Raw genomic sequence first — 23,411 nt, forward strand, 5'->3', positions numbered from 1 at the left:
TGGGTGTACCTATGACTGATTCTTGCTGATGTATGATAGAAAACCACAAAATTCTGTAAAGCAATTACCCTTCAATTAAAAAAAAAATGAATAAAGTGGCAAAAAAAAAGCTAACCCTAATGTAAAACCATGTATTTGGGGTAATAATGATGTAGCGAGACAAGCTCATTAACTATAACAAATGTTTCTCTGTGATATGGGGTGTATATAATGAGAGAAGTTACAGGTGTGTTGTTGTTTAGTTGCTAAGTCATTTCCAGCTCTTTTGTGACCCTATGAACTGTAGTCCACCAGGTTCCTCTGTCCACGGAATTCTCCATGGACGAATACTGGAGTGGGTAGCCATTTCCTTTTCTAGAAGATCTTTCCAACCCAGGGATTAAACCTGCATCTCCTGCATTGCAGGTGGATCCTTTACTGCTAAGCCACCAGGGAAGCGCTTATAGGCGTATAGGAACAAAAAATAAATAAATATTTTTAAAAGAACAATAAAAAACATGAAATCACAAATCTAACTAATAAACAGATTAAAAGACTTACCAAAACAACAATACCATAAAGGTTTTAAATATATGTTGTTTTTCAACTTGCTTGAATCTAGGTTAGCAAAAGACAGAACAAGTTTCTGTTGTTTGCAACCAAAAGGACTTGACACAGAACCCTTTCCAGAATTCAGTGTGAGATATTTTTAAAAACTTTATACCAAAAACTTACAATAAACAGTAAGATAAACTCCAGTACTTTGGCCACCTCATGTGAAGAGTTGACTCATTGGAAAAGACTTTGATGCTGGGAGGGATTGAGGGAAGGAGGAGAAGGGGACGACAGAGGATGAGATGGCTGGATGGCATCACAGAATCGATGGACATGAGTTTGAGTGAACTCCGGGAGTTGGTGATGGACAGAGAGGCCTGGCGTGCTGTGATTCATGGGGTCACAGAGTCGGACACGACTGAGCGACTGAACTAAACTGAACTGAAACAACCATGAGAAAATATTAGCAATGTGTAAATAAAGTATATGTCCATATTATATTAAAAACTCCTATACATAAACAGAAATGTAGAAATAGTACCATAGAAATTCAGGCAATATATATGAACAAGTAATTCATAAAAGAAGAAATATACATATCTAATAAACATGAAAAAAAATTCAACCTCACTAGCAATAAAGAAACACAGATTAAATAATCATGAAGTAACTTTTTTTTTCACCAAGAAAAAGAGTGAAAATTTGAGAAAACTTAAGAAGATTCCAATACTAACAAGATCTAAGAAAATGGCCACTTGATAAACTATTGGCCAAATATAAATTAACCCTGTCTTCTCAAAGGACAATTTGGTATAATGTCCATCAAAATCTTAAATTGGCATTTACTTTCTTTTTAGCAATTTCACTTCCAGGAATTTATCCTATGGAAAAACATATGTACACAAGAATATAAATATAAGTACTATGTGTAGTCATAAATACTGGAAATAATCTAAACGTTGAAAAGAGAAATGGTTCAGTAAATTATGGCATATTCTTAGTAAGGAAGACATTGTAGCAGTTAAGAATAAGATACATCTACATGTATAACATGGAACAATTTCCAGAATATAAAATTAAGTGGTAAAAGTCACACATACTTTTAATATATTACTTATATTAAATACTAGTCTATTGAAAAGTTTTAAAACTACATAGCTTAAATATAATACATTACAAATATTTAAAATATATATCTTTAATAAAGCTTAGGGAACAATGAAGGATCTAGAAACATACACCAAACCATTAAAAGTATTAATTTTTATTTCCAGTGAAAGAAAGTAATCAGAAGAATAAAAAAGGACTTTCTTGAATTTTCTTCTATATATTTCTTTTATTTTGTATGTTTATGTATTATTCATATAATTACTAAAGAAAGTAAACGATTACACTAAACAAAAGAATCTGACAAGCAAAAACCCTCCGTATTTAAAATTTTAAACTAAATACTTTTTTTTTCCACTCAAATATGATTAAATACTTTTTCAGACCTGAAATTCAAGGAAACAAAACTTTCCTAGCCAAAGACTAAGAACTGATATTTAATATAATTATTTAAATTTGTAATAAAATTTAAGACAAGTACTTAATCCTAAGAGATATAAGAAAACTTCTACTTTACAAGGACACAGTGTTCAATATATTCATTAGTTCATTGTTTATTACATCAACTGTCGATATTTTAAAGTGGAAAAATATTTATTCAAAGGAAAAGTCATGAAACAACAGCAAAAATCCTTCTGTATTATATAAGCCCAATGAGGTGTCTTTAGGCAAAATAAATTGCTGATTGGACTTGACCAGCATTAGGAACTCAATCTCTGATTTTACTCCAGCTTTATTGATTTAGAATCAGGTGCCAGTTTTAATGCTTCGGCAACCTTTGCATAACACGAAAACCTTATTCTATAAATCTAAATGGTCAAGGACATCTTAAAAAAATACTAGATATAAAAACTATCAAAATTCACCTGACTTTTTAGAGACAAAACTTTCTAATGATAAAATTAAGATATAAATCTGGAGAAAAGTAAAAGTCAACCCATCTCAACTTATAGTTACTGAATTAATTAGTTTCCAGTTATTCAGATGGATAGAGGAGGCTGGTAGGCTATAGTACAAGGGTCACAAGAGTTAGTTGTGACTTAGCGACTAAACCACCACCACCAATGATTCAGATAGAAACACAGCCTCAAAGGAATGTTCAGATTGTATCTAGAAATTATACTTAGTAATCAGTAATAATTACTGAACAAATTCAAATGTACCAAGGTATAAATTATACTTGATATAGAGAAATTCTAGAAAAACAAAAGTCAAATCTATTTTCTATACTTTTTTTCCAAACTAAATAAATGAGAGAAAAGAATAACATACTCTAACCTTTCTGTTTTGGATTCATTGTCAGTTTTGCACTGTTCAAAATCTTGGCTAAGAGACTGTAGTTTTTCTTGAAGTCTCTTTTCACGTTCTATACTTCCTTGATAAAATTTCATCTCTTTTTCCATTGCTTTTACTTTTTCTTCCATAGCCTTAAACTCATGTAGAATTAGATAGCTGACTCCACAGTACTTACAAACTTTTTCTTCAGGAGACATCTATAAAATAGAACATACAGTTTTATTTCTAAAAAATAAAGTTCAACTGAAGATGTCATTACAATCATCTTGGCCAAACGAAGTAACTGTATATTGTGCTCTGCCATGGAGTAATAATTACAACACTTCATAAAATTTTTAAAAATGGCGTGATATTGACTCTGACAAAATCTTGGAATTAGAATAGGATCTTTCAGAGTAATAATTTCTCGACAGTATCTCTAAGAAAGATTTACCTTGAAATATCTGCCATAAAGTAAAACTTTTTGATGAAAATATCTTTACAATTCTTGCTTTAAGATGAATTTTCCCTGCTATGGGAAGAAATAATTGGCCTTTCACTGCCAACTGCACTGTGATCCTGGAGATGGCTCTTAGCTTATTCAGACTTCATTTTCCTCATTTATACAATTATGGCATTGGGCCAAATGAGTTCTCAGTTCCTGTTCAGTTTTAACATTTTATGCTTTGCACAGAATTTAACATTCTGTCATAAAACCACAGATAGAAGAAACACTTTGAACTTAATCTCCTCTCCCTAAATCAGTTCTTTTCCCCCTCAGGTAGGTATAGTTATACCTATTTTACAGATAAGAACATAGGGACTACTGAAGTTAAATAACCAGCTGATAAGTGGAGAAGCTAACATTAAACCCAAGTCTATTTTAAAACCAGCACTTAATGCCTGTAATCATTTGTATCATACTTATCTACCATGTGAATCTCTTACTTCCTTCAGATAAAATGCTCATATATCTTTGGCCAGATACAGGGAGTGAAAAATAAAATTTTAGTGAAGTCACAAGAGACATAATTCTTTTTTCTGTATCAAGTATATAAATATTCCTCAAGCAGCCTCTACCTGTCTTGCTTTTCATAAAGATAAGAGAGATTCATTAAATATTTGCTTCGGGGCACTAAAACTAAAGCAACTCTTGGACTATACAAAGAATGCTTACTCTTAATGCAACTTTGTTAAGACTATAGAAACTGCTCCTATAACTAAGAGTGATGCCACCATATATGCCTATCAATGCCATCTACCATATGTGCCTATCCATGCCATTATAAAAGAGTTACTTGACACAAACTAATAATAACTTTTATAGTTATTTTCATTTAAACTTAATAAAATTTTCAAATTAAAAACTATGATATAATACTATGGGATTCAGATGAATGACTACATCAGTCATCTAACTGCGACTGACACCAAATTTATAGATTTATGAAACAAGTTTGAAAGAAATCATAAAGATAACCTGGCTTAAACGTGGATGTCTTCATTGAGACTATTCCAACCTAGATAAGTTGTTATCCAGATTCTATCTCAGCACTCAAAAATGATGGGAAACTACTTTGTAAAACAGCCTGTTTCATCTTCTGATGGTTTTGTCTATGAGGGAATTCTTTCTCATGCTGATCCCAAATCTGCTTCCCTGGAGCATCCACCAGTCCTAAACCACCTAGTAACCATAAGGAATAACCAGATCTTTTTCTAATATTTAAAGACGGCTATTAGGAACACTACATATCTTTTAATTCTTTAGGTCAACACTTCCAGTCCCTTCAGCTATTTCACATAATGACAGTTTTGAATTTCTTTCTCAGTCTAGATAATTTTGTCGAAACATGTTCCAGTGTTCTATATCTATTTCAAAGTATGGAGTCCAGAATTGAATACTACTGTTGGTCTCATTAAACCAGAATAAGAGTGGACCCATATTTCCCTCATTATAAGATCTCAATAATACCATTAGTAACATCATTTAACACAGTCAGATCACAATGGTCTTCTGTATTTTTACCAATTATATGTTGCTATTATATACTATAACTGGCTTTTATGTTAAATAAAACCCGTACCCAAAAACACACTGCAGTGTAAAACCATGTCCCATTATAGTGAATATACCAAGCCATTCCTTCCCACTTATGTCCCCTTTTGTAGAGAATCCACCTTCCATAGTCCTGGCTACTCTGGTAATATGACTACTCCAACAAGCCACCCTAGCATGGCTGAGTGATAAATGAAGGTTGGACATCTAACCTAGAAAAACCAAGTCCTGAGCTGGGATGACCCAGCTGAGACTCTTATAGTCTCAGGCAATGAGGACATCTTTAGCACAGTCAGGATATATAAGGATCACATGCAAGGTACAGAGTAAACCACATTACTGGGATGAGAGAGAAGAACGAGCAAACACACAAAGATGAGAAAAAGACATTGCAGATCCAGTGTAAGAGAGAAAGAAACTGGCACCAGATACTGTCTCATACCCAATGACCTTCTACTTCCTTACTCCAGTCCCTGCTAAGACCTAATTACCCTACTTGCCTTTTTGGAATCCATACCCAATATTCTCCCACTATTCTCACTTTTCCCCCTAAAGCTACAACCAATAACCTTCATTCTCTTATGTGAGCATTTAGCTTTTCAGATGCAAGTACAGAAACACAAATATAATTGTAAATATAAATAAATAAAATTTTAATGTATATACATATACACATGTATGTATGTTTTAGACTTAAACTTTAGTTAAGTGACTTTGTATCCCCAAAATTCTAAGCTTTGTATCTTCTGCAAAACTGATTCTGGCAAGTTGTTTTATCCATCTAATTTATTGATAAAGAATGTTGAATATGAGTTCTACCCTCAACCTTATATTGAGGGTAGAACTCTACAGCTTGTCATATTTGCTTGGTTTGGTCTGGGGGTGGTTTAGTTGCTAAGTCATGTCCGACTCTTGTAACACCACGGACTGTAGCCCACCAGGCTCCTCTGTCCATAAGATTCTCCAAGCAAGAAAACTGGAATGGGTTGCCATTTCCTTCTCATATTTGCTTGCTGCTGCTGCTGCTGCTAAATTGCGTCAGTCATGTCCGACTCTGTGCAAACCCATAGACGGCAGCCCACCAGGCTCTGCCGTCCCTGGGATTCTCCAGGCAAGAACACTGGAGTGGGTTGCCATTTCCTTCTCCAATGCATGAAAGTGAAAAGTAAAACTGAAGTCACTCAGTCGTGTCTGACTCTTCGCGACCCCCTGGACTGAAACCTACCAGGCTCCTCCGTCCATGGGATTTTCCAGGCAATCATATCTACTTGGTTAATACTAAATCCATTACTCAGCACATTACAGATACAGTGTTTCAACTGGTTGCTAAACAACCCAATGACTTGTGTAACCTGTCTATATTTATTCATATGGACTTTAGGAATATTAAGACAAACTTTGTCAAATGCCTTCATAAATTCCATATATTCTATGTCAACTACAGTCCCTAAATCTAGTGACTCTGCACAAAATGGAATGGCAAAGCCTACATGCTAGTTCTGTTCAAGAACATAAAATTGGCTCAAGGGTTGTCGTCTTCCCTAACATAACGCCCAAATTGCCCTTTAATATAGTCTAGAATCTTGTCTGGGAGTTCACTGGTAGTAATTTATGGTCATTCTATACATGGAATGGTATTTGTATGTTATCCTCTTACTCTCTACATGTTTTCAAAGATCACCAAGAGTGGCACTGCAGTCCTACTGAAATATATTATCAGTCCCCAGGAATATAAATCATCCAGGTCAAGAGACCTGAACAAATGCAGAACATATGCATATTTTCTTACAGTCCCTTTGCCCATCATGAGTTTTGGTTCCTTCTCATCAACTTAAAAATTCTTACTCTAAAGAACTTTTATCCTTAGCCTATTAATCACAGTTCTTTTACTGCTCCTAGGAAAATGCTGTGTCCTTATTTTAAAGAAAACTCTTGCTGTTTAGAGCTTATTTGCAAGCTCTTTTGATGTACAAAACACAGAACATATAAACTTCAAAATTGTGAAAATATTAGAATGTTATTCCACCATAGCAAGCATGGTGGGAAAAGCTGAAATAAGTGAAATATACATGCTATAAATCAGGCTTCTAGATGTACAGTATAGGAAGCCAAAATATGATATTTACTATAATCTAGGAAACAAAACAATTATAAAATAAATAATAAATCCATAAGAGTAGTCTCTAGGTTTCATTTAGTATAACCTAAGTCACTGATGACCTACATGAAACAAGTATACTGAACAAAGGTTTCAGTGCTATTAAATTGTAGATAGTTTTCGGTAAGTAAAACTGCAACAGTAAAATGTAATAACACTTTCAAACTCTTTGTATCTGTATAGGCTAATTACTTAGGACACTTCTGTGAAACTTGAGAAGATATGAAATACTATAATTATGTTCCCAAATGAACTAAGTAAACCTTAGCTGTTTTTTGTGAAATATAATTTGCGCTTCATTCTTATAACTTGGTGTTGTATCATGTTGTTTTGTAAGTAAAATAATGACATGTTGTCATTCTTGAGAAAAGAGCTATCATTAGCAGGATGTTTTTGCTTTTTACAAGATGCACTTTGGAGGAGGTATCAACAAAAGCAGTATATTAAACAAATGTGGAGCCATTTAAAAATACATTGTAAACTATACTTCTCAAATGTAATATTTGTACTTTTCAAATTATAGTTATTTAATATAAAATGATGCAAAATTTTTAAAAGGTTAAATTAGGCTTCAGATGCTTTTCAAAGCTAACTATGCTTCAAATGGAAAAAACACTCAGTAACCTCCTAGTGCCCAAGTGAAGCATTCTCTGCTCAAAAAAATTGTTCTCCCTTCTTTTCCCCACCCATTCCATGCTTTCTATACTTGCATAAGGAGGAAAGAAATAGGAAAAAATTCACTGCTATAAAAATGACAGCACATATAAAATGTTAACCATTCTAATAAGTTTTACATTAAAAAAGATACCTTTACTCAAAACAATAAGTGTCTAGCTAGTGAATTTCATTCAGATTGGGAGAAACATTTTCAGACAGAACAGAGGACCTTTCAAGTCATTAGTAACACAGACCGCCTGACCAGTTCATAAGGCCATCAAAAGCCTTCCTTTCAGTAAGTCAACTAGCAGTACTACCAACTTAAAAACCACTTTGGTAAAGACCATCTACCCAAAACCCCTATATCCAGCAATATGTGCTTCTCTAAGATATAAACACTACTGTTCTCAAATTTATACGAAAAGGCAAAGGAACTAGAAAAGCTAAAAGAGTACTGAAAAACAAGAATAAAGTGGGAAAGTATTTTACCTGATTTCAAGGTAAATCTGTATTGCTACAGATTCAGTTGAGTTCAGTTCAGTTCAGTCGCTCAGTCGTGTCTGACTCTTTGCAACCCCATGAATTGCAGCACTCCAGGCCTCCCTGTCCATTACCAACTCCCAGAGTCCACCCAAACCCATGTCCATTGAGTTGGTGATGCCATCCAATCATCTCATCCTCTGTCATTCCCTTCTCCTCCTGCCTTCAATCTTTCCCAGCATCAAGGTCTTTTCAAATGAGTCAGCTCTTTGCATGAGGTGGCCAAAGTATTGGAGTTTCAGCTTCAACATCAGTCCTTCCAAAGAACACTCAGGGCTGATCTCCTTTAGAATGGACTGGTTGGATCTCCTTGCAGTCCAAGGGACTCTCAAGAGTCTTCTCCAACACCACAGTTCAAAAGCATCAATTCTTCAGCACTCAGCTTTCTTCACAGTCCAACTCTCACATTCATACATGACCACTGGAAAAACCATAGCCTTGACTAGATGGACCTTTGTTGGCAAAGTAATGTCTCTGCTTTTTAATATGCTGTCTAGGTTGGTCATAACTTTTCCTTCCAAGGAGTAAGCATCTTTTAATTTCATGGCTGCAATCACCATCTGCAGTGATTTTGGAGCCCAGAAAAATAGTCAGCCACTACATATATATATATATATATGCTGCTAAGTCGCTTCAGTCGTGTCCAACTCTCTGCAACCCCATAGACGGCACCCCACCAGGCTCCTCCATCCCTGGGATTCTCCAGGCCAGAACACTGGAGTGGGTTGCCATTTTCTTTTCCAATGCATGCATGCATGCTAAGTCACTTCAGTCGTGTCTGACTCTGTGCAACCCTATGGACAGCAGTCCACCAGGCTCTCTGTCTAAGGGATTCTCTAGGCAATAATAGTGGAGTTGGTTGCCATTTCCTTACATATATATATATAGCTAAATATAAGCCTCATGGTAAACCACAAACCAAAAATTGATAATAGATACAAACATACACACACAAAAAGGAATCCAAACACAGCACTAAAGATAGTCATCAAACCACAAGAGAAAACAACAAAAGAAGAAAGAAACAACAAAGATCTGAAAAAAATTAACAAAATGCCAATAAGAATATAGATATCAATAATTACTTTAAATATAACTGGATTAAATGTTCCAATCAAAACACCTGGAGTGCCTCAATGGAAACAAAAACAAGATCAGTATACATGCTGCCTACAACAGTCTCACTTCAGACTTAAAGACACAAACAGATTGAAAATGAAGGGATAGGAAAAGGTATTCATTGCAAACGGAAATCAAAAGAAACCTGGGTTGGCAATACCTACATAAAATAAAATCAGCTTTAAAATAAAGAATGTTACAAGAGACAAAGATATTCAATGATCAAGTGCTAAATCCAAGAACATATAATAATTGCAAATATATTTAAGCCCTAATTTAGCAGCATCTAAATACATAAAGCAAATACTAACAGATATAAAGGAAGAAATTGACAGTAATACAATAATAGTGGGGGATTTAACATCACACTTACATCAATAGACAGATCATCAAAGCATAAAATTAATCAGGAAACACTGGCCTTAAATTACAAACTAAACCAGATGACCTTAATAGATATACATAGAACATACCATCACAAAGCAGAAGAATATGCTTCCTTTCAAGTGCCTGGAAACATTCTCCAGGACAGTTCACGTACTAGGCTACAAAACAAAACTTGGAAAATTTAAGAAAACTGAAATCATATCAAGTATCTTTTTCATCCACAATACTATGAGACTAGAAATCAATTACAAGGGAAAGAAACTGTAAAAAAAAAAAGAAAATGTGGAGGCTAAAGAATGTGCTACTAAACTACCAATGGTTCACTGAAGAAATAAAAAAAGAAATTAAAAATTACTTGGAAAAAAGAAATTTAAAATTTATTTTAATTAAAAATAATAATTTAAAATTACTTTGTAATTAAAATTATAAAAATTAAATGAAAATGAAAACAAAACAAAAAGACACAGAAAAAGAGGGCAGTTTGTAGCAATATAAGTTTAACTCAGGAAACAAGAAATATCTCAAATAAACAACCTAACCTTACACCTAAAGGAACTAGAAAAAGAAAACCAAACAAAACCCAAAGTTAGTGGAATGAAAAACCATAAAGATGCGAGCAGAAACAAGTTAAATGGAGACTCTTAAAAGTTATAGAAAAGATTGGAACAACTAAGTGCTAGTTCTTTGAAAAGGTAAACAAAATTGATAAACCTTTAGCCAGATTCACCAAGAAAAAAGAGAAAAGACAAAAATCAATAAAATCAGAAATGAAAAAGAAGTTACAACCAACATCATAGAAACAAAAAAGATTGTAAGTGACAACTAAGAACAACTATATGCCAATAAAATGGATGACCTAGAAGAAATGGACAAATTTCCAGAAATCTACAGTTTCTAGGAAACAGGACTCCCATGACTGAAACAGGAAGAAATAGAAACTATAACAGACAAACTACCAGTAATGAAATTGAATCAATTATTTTAAAACTCAGGAAAAAAAAAAAGTCCAAGACCGGACGGCTTCACAAGTGAATTTTACCAAACATTCAGAGAAGAGTTAACATCTATCTTCCTCAAACTATTCCAAAAAACTGCAGAGGAAGGAATGCTTCCACACACTCTATAAGGCCAGCATCACCCTTATACTAAACCCAGACAAAAGAAACTACAGGCCAATATCACTGAGGAACATAGATGCAAAAATCCTCAACAAAATACTATTAAACTGAATCTAACAATACATTACAAGGATCATAAACCATGATCAAGTGGTATTTATCCCAGGGTTGCAAAGATTTTTCAATATCTGTATATCAATGTAATACACCACATTAAAAAATTGAAGAATAAGGACCATAGGATCGCCTTCAGTTCACTTCAGTCGCTCAGTCATGTCCAACTCTTTGTGACCCCATGAACTGCAGCACACCAGGCCTTCCTCTCCATCACTAACTCCCGGAGTCCACCCAAACCTATGTCCACTGAGTCAGTGATGCCATCCAATCATCTCATCTTTTGTTGTTCCCCTCTCCTTCTGCCCTCAATCTTTCCTAGCATCAAGGTCTTTTCAAATGAGTCAGCTCTTCGAATGAGGTGGCCAAAGTATTGGAATTTCAGCTTCAACATCAGTCCTTCCAATGAACACCCAGGACGGATCTCCTTTAGGATGGACTGGTTGGATCTCCTTGCAGTCCAAGGGACTCAAGAGTCTTCTCCAACACCACAGTTCAAAAGCATCAATTCTTTTACGCTCAGCTTTCTTTATAGTCCCACTCTCACATCCATACATGACCACTGGAAAAACCACAGCCTTGACTAGACGGACCTTTGTTGGCAAAGTAGTGTCTCTTCTTTTTAATATGCTGTCTAGGTTGATCATAACTTTCCTTCCAAGGAGTAAGCATCTTTTAATTTCTAGGCTGGAATCACCATCTGCAGTGATTTGCAGCACAGAAAAACAAAGTCAGCCACTGTTTCCACTGTTTCCCTATCTATTCCCCATGAAACGATGGGACCAGATGCCATGATCTTAATTTTATGAGTTTTAAGCCAACTTTTTCACTCTCCTCTTTCACTTTCATCAAGAGGCTCTTTAGTTCTTCTTCACTTTCTGCCATAAGGGTGGTGTCATCTGCATATCTGAGGTTATTGATATTTCTTCTGGCAATCTTGATTCCAGCTTGTGCTTCATCCAGTCCAGCATTTCTCATGAGGTACTCTGTATATAAATTAAATCAGCAGGGTGACAATATACAGCCTTGACGTACTCCTTTTCCTATTTGGAACCAGTCTGTTGTTCCACGTCCAGTTCTAACTGTTGCTTCCTGACCTGCATTCAGGTTTCTCAAAAGGCCGGTCAGGTGGTCTGATATTACCATCTCTTTCAGAATTTACCACAGTTTATTGTGATCCACACAGTCAAAGGATTTGACATAGTCAATAAAGCAGAAATAAATGTTTTTCTGTTTCTCTCTTGCTTTTTTGATGATCCAAAGGATGTTAGCAACTGGATCTCTGGTTCCTCTCCCTTTTCTAAAACCAGCTTGAACATCTGGAACTTCATGGTTCATGTATTGCTTAAGCCTGGCTTGGAGAATTTTGAGCATTACTTTACTAGTGTGTGAGATAAGTGCAATTATGTGGTAGTTTGAGCATTCTTTGGCATTGCCTTTCTTTGGGATTGGAATGAAAACTGACCTTTTCCAGTCCCGTGGCCACTGCTGAGTCTTCCAAATTTGCTGACAAATTGAGTGCAGCACTTTCACAGCATCATCCTTCAGGATTTGAAACAGTTCAACTGGAATTCCATCACCTCCACTAGCTTTGTCCGTAGTGATGCTTCCTAAGGCCCACTTGACTTCACATTCCAGGATTTCTGGCTCTAGGTGAGTGACTACACCATCATGATTATCTGGGTCGTGAAGATCTTTTTTGTACAGTTCTTCTGTGTATTCTTGCCACCTCCTCTTAATATCTTCTGCTTCTGTTAGGTCCCTACCATTTCTGTCCTTTATTGTCCCCATCTTTGCATGAAATGTTCCCTTAGTATCTCTAAGTTTCTTGGAGAGATATCTAGTCTTTCCTCTTCTACTGTTTTCCTCTATTTCTTTGCACTGATCACTGAGGAAGGCTTTCTTATCTCTCCTTCCTATTCTTTGGAACTCTGCATTCATAATAGGTACAAAATCTTGACAAAATTTAATACCTATTTAAGATAAAAACTCTCACAAAGTGAGTATAGATATAACATACCTCAACATAATAAAGGCTGTGTATGACAAGCCCAAAGCTAACATCATACTCAACAGTGAAAGTATTTCCTCTGATATTAGGAATAAGACAGTGCCAATTCTTGCCACTTTCATTCAACATAGTATTGGAAGTCTTAGCCATGGCAATCAGGTAAGAAAAAGAAATAAAAGAATTCTAATTGTAAAGGAAGAAGTAAAACTGTCATGGTTTGCAAATGACACAATATTGTCCATAGAAAATCCTAAGGATACCACCAAAAAACTACTAGAGCTCATCAATGAATTCAGTAAAGTTGCAGGATACAAAATGAATGAAAAGAAATCTGTTGCATTTCTATATACTAACAATAAACTATCAGAAAGAGAAATTAGTCTTTTGGACTCTGTGGGACAGGGTGAGGGTGGGATGATTTGGGAGAATGGCATTGAAACATGTATAATATCATATGTGAAAAGAATCACCAGTCCAGGTTCGATGTATGATACAGGATGCTTGGGGCTGGTGCACTGGGATGACCCAGAGGGATGGTACGGGGAGGGAGGTGGGAGGGGTGTTCAGGATGGGGAACACGTGTACACCCATGGTGGATTCATGTCAATGTATGGCAAAACCAATACAATATTATAAAGTAATTAGCCTCCAATTAAAAGAAATAAATTTATATTTATAAATAAATAAATATTTTTTTAAGACAGAAAGAGAAATTAAAGAAACAGTTATATCAAAAAGAATAAAATTAACCCAGGAATAAACCTACCTGAGGAGGTAGGGAAAACTATGAGACACTGATGAAAGAAACTGATGGTGAAACAGATGAAAAGATATACCATGTTCATGGACTGTAAGAATATCATTTAAATGACCATACTACCAAAGGCAATCTTCACATTCAATCCAATTCCTATCAAAATATCAATGGCATTTTTCATATAACTACAACAAACAGTTTTATAAATTGTATAGAAATACAAAAGACCCTCAATAGCTAGAATAATATTGAGAAAGAACAGAACTAGAGATATCATGTTCCGTGACTTCAAACTATAATGCAAAGCTACAGCAATCAAAACAGTATGGTTCTGGTACAAAAACAGTAAACAGACACATAGATCACTGCAGCAGAAGAGAGAGTCCTGAAACAAACTAACACACTTATGGTCAATTAATCTACTACAAAGGTGACAAGAATATATGGTAGAATATTGGATAAAAGACAGTCTCTTCAATAAGCGCTGCTGGGAAAATAGGACAGTTACATGTAAAAAAAAATTTAAACTTGAACATTTTCTAACACCATATACAAAAATAAACTCAAACTGGATTAAAGACCTACAGATAAGACCAGAAAATTTTAAACTCCAAGAAAACAGACGAAAACTCTTTTGACATAAATCAACAATATTGTTTGATCTTTCTTCTAAAGCAAAGGAAACAAAAGCAAACATAAGCAAATGAGATCTAATCAAGCTGAAAAGCTTTTGCATAGCAAAGGAAACCTTCAACAACAACAAAAAGACAACCTATGGAATGGGAAAAACATTTGCAAATGATATGACTGATAAGGGGTTAATAAAATACAAACAGCTCATAAAACTTGATATAAAAGGAAAACCCAATTTAAAAATAGAAAACCTGAATAAATCTTTTTCCATAGAATACATACAGATGGCAAATAGGCACTTGAAAAGATGTTCAACATTGTTAATCATCAGAGAAATGAAAATTAAAAATCACAAAGATATCATCTCGCACCTGTTAAGAATGGCCAACATAAAAAAAAAAAAAAAATTAACAAAAGTGGGTGAAGATGCAAGAAAGAACAAATCCTCAGACACTGTTGGTGGGAATGTAAATTGGTGCAACCACTTTTGCAAACAGAATGGAGGTTTCTCAAAAAGAAAAAAACCAGAAAACCCTAAAGTAGAACTCCCATATGATACAGCAATTCCAGTCCTGCGTGTATATCCAGAAAAAAATGAAAATACTAATTCAAAAAGATACATGCACCACAATGTTCACAGCAGCATTATTTACAATGCCCAAGATATGGAAACAACTTAAGTGTCTATCAACAGATGAACAGATAAAGAATATGTGAATGGAATATTACTCAGCCATTAAAAGAATGAAATTTTGCAATCTGCAACAACAGGCATGGACTTGAAGGGTACTGTGCTGAATGGAATAAGTCAGACAAAGATAAATATTATATGATATCACATATATGTAGAATCTAAAAAATACAACAAACTACTGAATATGCCAAAAAGGAAACAGAATCACAGACAAAGAGAACATGCTAGTGGTTACCAGTGGGGAGGGGGAAAGGAAAAGGGGCACATTAGGGATAGGGGATTAAGAGGTATAAACTACTATATATAAAATAAATAACCCACAAGGATATATTATAGAGCATAGGGAATATAGCCAATATCTTATAATAACTATCAATGGAATATGACCTTTAAAATTGTGAATTACTATGCTATACACCTGAAACATATAATTTTGTACATTATAACTCAATAAAACTTTTTTCAACCAATGACAACATCAAGTACTAAACATGCAGAGAAACTGGTTCACTCATACACTGCTGATGAGGATGTAAAATGTTACAGCCCTCTGGAAAAGTCTGGCAGTGTTTAGAAAACTAAACATGCAACTACCAAACAATCTAGCAATTGTACTTGAGCATTTGTCCTATGAAAATAAAAACACAAGTTCACATAAAAACCTGTACACTAATATTTACTGCAACTTTATACATAATAGCCCCAAACAGGAAAAACTCAGATGTTCTTCAACAGGTTAAATAAATTGCAGTACATTTATACCATGGAATGCTACTCAGCAATACAAAGGAATAAACTACAAATATACTCAACAATATGTATAAAACTCCAGAAAATTACACTGATTCAAAAAAAAACTAATCCCAAAGACTACATATTGCATAATCCCATTTTTATAATATTCTTGAGGTCACAAAGTTATTGGGAGACCAGATCACTGGTTGCTAGAGGTCATGAATTAGGGGTAGGATAGTGGAGGCATGTGAAAGCAGAGGTTGAGGTGAATGTAGCTATAAAAGGGCAACATGAGGAATCTTTGTTGTCACAGAATCCTTAACTGTGTCAATGTCAATGTCTGGTTGTGATATCTAGTAGAGTTTTGCCAGATGTTACCATTGGAGCAAGTTGGGGGAAGGGTACATGAGATCTCTTGGTATCATTTCTCACAACTTCTTGTGAGTTTATAATGATCTTGAAATAAAAGGTTTGGTTTCAAAATAATAAAATATAAAATAAATAAAGTGGTAATAAAATGCTAGAGATTAATCCACAGAGAAATTTCAATAAGCAATTTTAAGAAGTATTGTTTTCATATACAAATTATACATGACATGACTATGTTTACATTTAAACATACCTCCAAAGTATTTTTACCCCAGCACCTATTTTTCTAGAAAACTTCACCTTAGTAAATTCTGGGACTCTCTATGGCCAGGCAGCAAAAGTATTCTGGACTACAAATTAACAAATACAGATTTTTCAATATTCATAGTTATTTTTTTTAAGTTTTCCCTAATGAACTCTCTTGGGTCACAATATTAAGTGAACAGTCTCTTCAAAAATTATACAGCTCTATGTCTTTTGTTACTAGTTTCAAAACTACAATTGCTTAAAAAGACAACACATATACCCCCACACACATAGACATATCACTACTTTTCCAGGATAATAGCGCTAATGTTTCAATGATTTTCTCTCCTTTTCCTCTACTTTAATTCAACACAAAATCTGATCCTAGCCACAGTGGCCCAAAATGACCTGGAAAATTAAGTTTATTTTTTCTGGCAATGACAACCTGTGCTTGGAAATATAAAACTGTTATTCTGAATAAATTTCAAAGTTCCAAAGTACCAAAATTACTGAAACAGGACAAAATGAGCTGTTGCTGGTAAGGAAAGGGATTGTTATCCCAGAAAGAACAGTGTGCTCTCCAGCGCTTGCACTGCCACTTCTGTATTATAAAATAAACAACTCTGGTCTCTTTATTTTACTTTGTGTCCTGTGATAATAAATATATCCTGAGGCTAAAATCCCATTAAAAGTGCTCATTTTGTCACCATTAAAAAATAACAAGAGATCAGTTCTACCTTTGCAAAATAACTGACTTTTCCACTGATTTGTTGAGGTTTTCTGACTTCTGTGTACATCTTCTAGCAAAAACAGCAAATAGGAGTTTACTCACTGTTCTTTCTCAAAAGAGTCCATATGTTTCTGAAATAGGTGCACATTCAGGAAGGGAAGAAATATAGAGTTATTATTTTGCTAATCTGTAAGTGTTTTAGTTTTAATTGTGGCAATAAAATACTAAACACAAAGTGTACTATCATTACAAGTGCATTCTGCTTTCAGTCTGCTAGATGAAAATCCAGCAAAGCTGCTAACTTATTGGAAGTTAGAAACAGGTAGGAGTCAACTTTGTCTAGAGAGTATATTTAGAGATATAGTCTAAGTACATAAAGAAGTAAGCTGTAGAGTCCAGCAGCAGACAAAGGGGATGAGTATGGTCTTGCCTTCCAGCTCATTAGTCTGTTTGACATTTTCTGCTACTTGTGGAGACGGGAATCTGAAACGTGTTTATGCTCAGTCAGAAACTGTGATAAAAAACAAAAAGATCTGGGAGTGGTTGTCAAAAGATTATCTTTTTTCTTTCTTCCTTAAGATTTCCTAAGAAGGTGAGACTAGTAGCAAGACGATTTAACAATCTTCTCTTTCTAATAAGGTAATGAACTAACTAGAGCTTAGTATTATCAGTACTCTCCACACTTTTCCTTTGTTGGCCATTTCCCCCCACCACATTTATATTCTCTTGCAACTCTTATCTACTGCTACCTATTTTACTAGTGTGTGTACAGTGTAGTACAGTCATTTCCATTTCCTTTATCATATATTTTTCAAGTAATTGATCAGCCATCCTATTTCCATATTATACAGCAAAAGTACAGAAAAAAAAAGATTTCCCTCACTTCTCTTTCCTGATTTCTACACTAACCTTTCTTGCCTACACACAGCAAAAAAGGAAACACAGCAGGGGCTTCTCTAGAAAGAAGCTATTAGTGTTAGTCACTCAGTCCTGTCTGACTTTTCACAACTCCATGGACTGTAGCCTGCTAGGCTCCTCTGTCCATGAGATTTTCCAGGCAAGAATAGTGGAATGGGTTGCTATTTCCTTTTCCAGGGGATATTCCAGGGATAGAACCCAGATCTCCCGCATTGCAGGCAGGTTCTTTACCATCTGAGTCACCAGGGAATCCCCTAGAAAGAAGAACTGGCATAAAAACTAACGTAGAAAGTTAACAAAAGAACAAGAAAAAAAGCCTCTAAAAGTCCTCTGTGTCACTGTACACTGATCCACCCATCCTCTTTCTTATCCCATAAAGAACTATAGCACAATTTCCAAGTCATTATGAAAGGCTAAGATTTGTTTTATCTTAATAATGAAATCCCTGGTGGCTCAGATGGTAAAGCGTCTGGCTACAATGTGGGAGACTTGGGTTCGATCCCTGGGTCAGGAAGATCCTCTGGAGAAGGAAATGGCAACCCACTCCAGTACTCTTGCCTGGAAAATCCCATGGACAGAGGAGCCTAGTAGGCTACAGTCCGTGGGGTTGCAAAGAATCAGACATGACTGAGCGATTAAACTTTAATAACGAAATGGTTCTAATCTGAAGTACTCTTATTACTATTATAAGCTTATATATCTGTTTAATGTCCTTGTATATAGAATGATGTATGCAAGCTGACTAAATAAATATGCTTTAACGAGTCACATTATGGACAATCTAGAGGAATCAAATATTAGGTAAGACGTTATGGAAAACGAGTAACTGACATTCCCAAAACAAGCTCTAACAGGCTGTGGGATCCATGTGCATACTTTTGGTTGCTTTATAATCAAGTACCCAAAACAGTGTCTGGGACACTACAGGCACTTGATAAACACTTGTCGTACAAGTGTATTAACTTCAGTCTGAAAAAGTGCAAAGATGCACTTTACAGGCTAAGCATTCAGCAGACCAAGTGCTACAATCAACTCACTTGTCCAGGGCCTTAGGCAGCTAAGCTACCCCTGGCCTCCTTACCTCTCTGCATTACACAGACAGCTCCCCATCATTTAAGATTTGAGAATATACGTGTATTTAAAAATGATTGGTTTTAGCATTTTTTGAAAATTTACTTATATAAGTACCTTAAACAAGAAAAAAAGCCACACTCTTCAACTCATTAAAACCTCTGTTAAACATATACTCTTTCATGCATTTAAAACACTGACGTTGTTAAACATTCTCTACCCTGGCCAGTTTTTTTTCTTACCAGTGAGATTTTGTTCACTTAGCCCAGAATAACCTTTTCCCTGTCTGTCTCTAGGAGCACTTTGCTTTCAAGGGCCAATTCCAGTTCTATTTCCTGCATAAAGATCCTCCTTTGACCATCAAGATACTCAAGGATTCCTCTTCCCACTTTATTTTCAGAAAAGATAGTATCTTACATGACATTTAAATCAAACATTGTCTTTAGGCTCTTTTTTTTTTTTTCATGTCATTATATAGTTGCTTTCTAACAGATGACTGGTATCTGAGTATGGGTATTGTTTCTTGCAGATTGTTTTGTTTCTTTTTATCTCTACCACACCAGGCTAGTACACCGAAGGAAATCATTTGAGGGAATGTGAGGACACTCCATGTATTCAAACACATCTAGGTACCATTGCTCAGGTAAGAATGGCATAGCTGAGCTCTCTCTGAACTTTCTCTTATATCTAACGTTAAAGGTGAAGTGAATTAAAGGCAATGGTTTAAAAGGTCTTTTACGTAAATGGACTTCCCTTCCAGGTCCTGCTAGGCTGCAGTTTACATAAATCTAAAGGACATGCAGTAGAAGTAACACATCAAGTTAAATCAATGGCATGATTAATGCTTACAGGCATTACATACAGAAAAGATAAAAATATACCTGAGAGCTGACTGCAGTTTTTAATTAAAAACTAATGTACTGGTGATTAATCTTAAACTGACTATAGATTTACCTTAAAAACTGAATGATAAATGACAGTTAAGGTTTGAGGTTTTAATTCATAATTTGTCAATCAGTCTCAAAGAGATATTTTTAATTATGCTGTTAGCAATGTATGCATTGCCACAGTAAATATGGGAGAAATGATTTTGTCTGAGGAAAGATATAAATTAACAGGTAGGAAAATAGCATAGCAATGGTGAAAAGAATTGATTGTTAACCAGATTAAATGAGTTGATATCTATAAAAGGCCTTAAAACATGGTAAAAGATAAGAATTAAGGTGAAACTGAAATAGACCCTTATAGAGAGACACCCTTAAAATTTTTGCATCATAAATAGTTACAAAGTAGGACTTCCCAGGTGGCACAATGGATAAGAATCTGCCTGCCAATGCAGAGGACATGGGTCTTCCTGATTCAGGAAGAGTCCACATGTTGCGGAGCAACTAAGCCCGTGTGCCACAACTACTGAAATCTGTGTGCTCTAGGGCCTGTAACAAAGAGTAGCCCCCACTCCCTGCAGCTAGAGAAAGCCCTTGAACACCAATGAAGACCCAGCACAGCCATGAATAAACAAAAATTATTTTTTTAAAAGTTACAAACTAAAATTTTTTGTCCTTGGAAGAAAAGTTATGACCAACCTAGATAGTATATTCAAAAGCAGAGACATTACTTTGCCAACAAAGGTCCATCTAGTCAAGGCTATGGTTTTTCCAGTGGTCATGTATGGATGTGAGAGTTGGAAAGAAAAAGAAAAGCTGAGTGCCGAAAAATTGATGCTTTCGAACTGTGGTGTTGGAGAAGACTCTTGAGAGTCCCTTGGACTGCAAGGAGATCCAACCAGTCCATCCTAAAGGAGATCCGTCCTGGGTGTTCATTGGAAGGACTGATGTTGAAGCTGAAATTCCAATACTTTGGCCACCTGATGTGAAGAACTGACTCATATGAAAAGACCTTGATGCTGGGAAAGATTGAAGGCGGGAGGAGAAGGGGATGACAGAGGATGAGATGGTTGGATGGCATCATCGACTCAATGGACATGAGTTTGAGTAAACTCCAGGAGTTGGAGATAGACAGGTAGGCCTGGCGTGCTGCATTCCATGGGGTCACAAAGAGTTGGACACGACTGAGCAACTGAACTGAACTGAAAATTTCTGTAGTGGTTTACTACTAATTATTTGTTTTGCAAATACACAATAAGGATTACTTAACATTTGAAACAGACCCATTTATGTCAGTTCTTTTTTTTTTTTTCTTTGAAAAGCTGCAAGATAAATATCTAAGTATAGTATTTGGCCATCGCTGGAGCCCTTACAAGGGCTCCAAAAACACCTAGTCAAATACCATGCCAGAATTATATATCCAGCTTCTTTCACAGGCTGAACATTCTTTGCACTGAATTGAATTCTACCCTTTTGACTATTATAATTATTCCCTTCCCCACTTCACCAATTCACTGCAGATCCCCTGACTAAAATAAATATAAAACCTCTGAATTCATTCTCCCATGTTTTAGAATTAACTGTTAAAATTCTAATGTTGTGCTGTAATAACATAATATCATACCTTTTGGATTTCTTCAGGTAATGCATGCATGGGAACATGACGATCCATAATTTCCCAAAATATACTGAAGGAGCTTTGAAGTAAAATAATCTAAAAACATTGATAGTGATAATTAGAATTAAAACAATATGAAAAAAATTTAAATTAAAAGATAAATTCCTACAAGTATTTGGGAATCAATGGGGATAACTATTTTTACAGATGTTTGTTTCATCAACTCAATGTTAAAAGGTACAAATGAGGTTTTCACATGTGGTTATTAGGCCAACAGAACAGGAAGGACCTAGAGAGACTACTGAATTAAAAATAACATTTTCTTTCTTTGGAACTTTATAATTGTAACTCTGTAGTGGCTTACAACGAGTTATTTGTTTTGCAAATACAGATTAAGGATCACAAAATTTTAAACAGATCCATTTATTTCATTTAAAAGAAAAGTTTTTCCCCTGAAAAACTGCTGGAAAAAATATCTATAGAATAGTTTAGCAGACAAAAGAAAGCAACTGTGACATTAACGCTGGTTTAAATGACGTACAGGAAAAAATATTTAGAGTTATCAAGTTAAATATGATAGGCAAGCACTGAACAGAAAAGTCACTAAAGCATAAGAAGCGCCAATTTTACCAAAAGTGGACATTTATATAATTTTTACACAGATGTTTAACTTCTAATAATTTTCATTTTATAATAAAACAATTCAATATAAAACTCTATCACTACTTTCATAAAATCACACAAGATTAATGAAGGGGCACTTTGAGTTCTTTCTTATTGTTTCCCAAATAAGGAGAAAGAATAGACAGTCCAGTTTCAGGAGTGAGAGATGTTCATTCATATGTATGGGTATATACAGATACATATATATATACACACATATATATGGGAAGTGAAGGGGGACAGTAGAGTAAGATAATATAGGCACAATTCCACAGCAGGAAAGGCCTGAGGGTCAGGAGCTGTAGATAAGGAAGGATCTAGAAGTTCCAGGAAAAAAATGTCTTATCTTCCTCATGGGAATGGGGAATTAGCAAAGGCTTCCTGAGGAGATTTACATTTGATCTGGACAAGATTTTGACAAACAGACTAAAGAGGCATATTATTCTATTAGAAAAAGTAACCCCAGCCACATAGCAAGATGTCAAGAAAATTGTAATTGACAAAAGTTCCTGTGAGGCAATATTTTTTTTTAATTGTGTAAGTATTGGTGGAACGGTGGATTTCCAATCCCCCTTGTTAGCAAAGTTCCATGTTTAATGAGCTGCTGTTTAAAATAAATAACTAATGGGCTGTCTTCCAATCTAAAGATAAAGGTAATACAATGTGTATGGACAGAGAGAGTAAAGTTAACTGACATAGTGAACATTGGCCCGCATGGCCAAGTACATAATAATCTGATGTTTGGCAGACTGTCACAGTGATGTGGCAAGAGCTCATTATTCACAGAAAGCTCATTATTCTCATTTCTGTCATTTTACAGTGAGCTCACCATCAGAAAAATAAGATGGCTTCATCTTAATGAAACTCTATTGTGAGCAGAATTTTTCCTAAAATAACCAACTAAATTTCCTTTTTAAAATTTCACACCTAAATGTATTTGAGAGCATGAATCTAGTGGCACAGTGGAACAGTATCGTTATTGTAAATCTATTCCAATTTTGTGGCCTTACTATACTG

The 23,411-nt window shown here is 35.1% G+C and overlaps 1 protein-coding gene across 1 annotated transcript in view; it reads right to left on the minus strand.

Moving 5' to 3' along the window:
- Positions 1–21,824, minus strand: part of LEKR1 (leucine, glutamate and lysine rich 1) — a 224,946-nt gene extending 203,122 nt beyond the window's left edge. The window contains exons 1-2 of the mRNA XM_068988656.1: positions 21,738–21,824; positions 2,920–3,134 (exon numbers count right to left, since the gene is read on the minus strand). Coding sequence (XP_068844757.1) covers positions 2,920–3,134; positions 21,738–21,785 — 263 coding nt within the window. The 5' untranslated portion in view covers positions 21,786–21,824. The remainder of the gene's footprint in view (positions 1–2,919; positions 3,135–21,737) is intronic.
- Positions 21,825–23,411: the final 1,587 nt, after the last annotated feature.

This window comes from Capricornis sumatraensis, chromosome 1 (assembly GCF_032405125.1).
Source record: "Capricornis sumatraensis isolate serow.1 chromosome 1, serow.2, whole genome shotgun sequence".
Classification (NCBI taxonomy): Eukaryota; Metazoa; Chordata; class Mammalia; order Artiodactyla; family Bovidae; genus Capricornis; species Capricornis sumatraensis.